This window comes from Myotis davidii, unplaced genomic scaffold, assembly GCF_000327345.1.
Source record: "Myotis davidii unplaced genomic scaffold, ASM32734v1 scaffold963, whole genome shotgun sequence".
Taxonomy (NCBI): Eukaryota; Metazoa; Chordata; class Mammalia; order Chiroptera; family Vespertilionidae; genus Myotis; species Myotis davidii.
Genome location: NW_006294116.1, coordinates 44,936 through 46,081, shown reverse-complemented (window position 1 = coordinate 46,081; position 1,146 = coordinate 44,936). Strand labels below are relative to the sequence as shown.

The window sequence follows — 1,146 nt, the reverse complement described above, 5'->3', positions numbered from 1 at the left end:
CATTCCTTTCTGTTCTCATGTTTTCCCCACTGCAAAGTGTTCTTCCAAAATTACAGCCCAGGAGACAAAGGACACACACCTTTGTGAGCAAGGCAGTGTGAGAGCCACCACAAGCAAGGAATTCAACTTTCTGGCTGTCCAGTGCTTCAATAAGGGAAGGACAATCTGCATCTGTACGAGGGAAAGAACAGTTGAAGTGACCAAAAGGAAATGCTGAATCTCACACTAGAGTTCTGTGCTACCGGTAACATACCTGGGCTACTTCCTCTCAGACTGCAATTCCCAACACATTCTGACCAGAAAGGCTCTACGTTGGTGTATTCAGGCTTAAAGGTGTGCATGGGGCCACGGTCAAACGACTCACCTGTGAGCGTATCAAGCCACTTCCCAGGCCTATTCTCTTTTTAACCTGGCCCAATGAACTTTAATTGCAGGGTATCTGATATTTTCCATTCCCATTGAGAATTATCCTTTTTAATAAACATTATTTTTTTCTTTTCAGTTCTCTACTACGGTGTCCTTGCCTCACTCTACCTCTGCTTTATTTCACTATTATTTTCTTGTCAAATCACTTACAGATTCAGCAAAAATAGTTTAACTGCTCTTTATTTCTTTGCCTCCTTTGAATATTTTTCTAACTTTGACTTATGGATTCTGCTGAGGAATTAGCATGGGATCACATCAAGAAGAAATGCAGTGTTTGACCAGTAACTCAGGCGATAACGTGAATATTACCAGAGTTGATAAATCAATGGATTCTGCTACACCTGAAAACTCTCACAAGGTGTTTGGGTCAATAAGAAATTCTGCCATCTGCTTTGTGGCAGTAGTTCAATAATGGACATTACTGTACGTGTTTTATAGTGCGCACACACATGTATGTACAGATGTAATGAATAGTTTTTAGGATATGATTAGGATCAGTTCCTAAGAGAGAACTTTAGTATCCTTTTGTCATAATATAATTATGTTAATAGACACATAAGTGCACATGGAGTTTGAAGATCATTTCATCCAGCTCATCACTTTACAGGAAATGAAAATAAGGCCTAGAGAAAAGCTGGCTAAGGGACTGGGTAAGGCGCTCCAGTTAGTTAACTGTGAGGTGGGAATCATAATCCAGGTGTTCAAATCCCGTCTGATTCT

The 1,146-nt window shown here is 40.2% G+C and overlaps 1 protein-coding gene across 1 annotated transcript in view; it reads right to left on the bottom strand.

Moving 5' to 3' along the window:
* Positions 1-1,146, bottom strand: part of LOC107183841 (E3 ISG15--protein ligase HERC5-like) — an 8,681-nt gene that overhangs the window by 3,306 nt on the left and 4,229 nt on the right. The window contains exon 3 of the mRNA XM_015566864.1: positions 80-171. Within this exon, the coding sequence (XP_015422350.1) occupies positions 80-171 (92 nt within the window). The remainder of the gene's footprint in view (positions 1-79; positions 172-1,146) is intronic.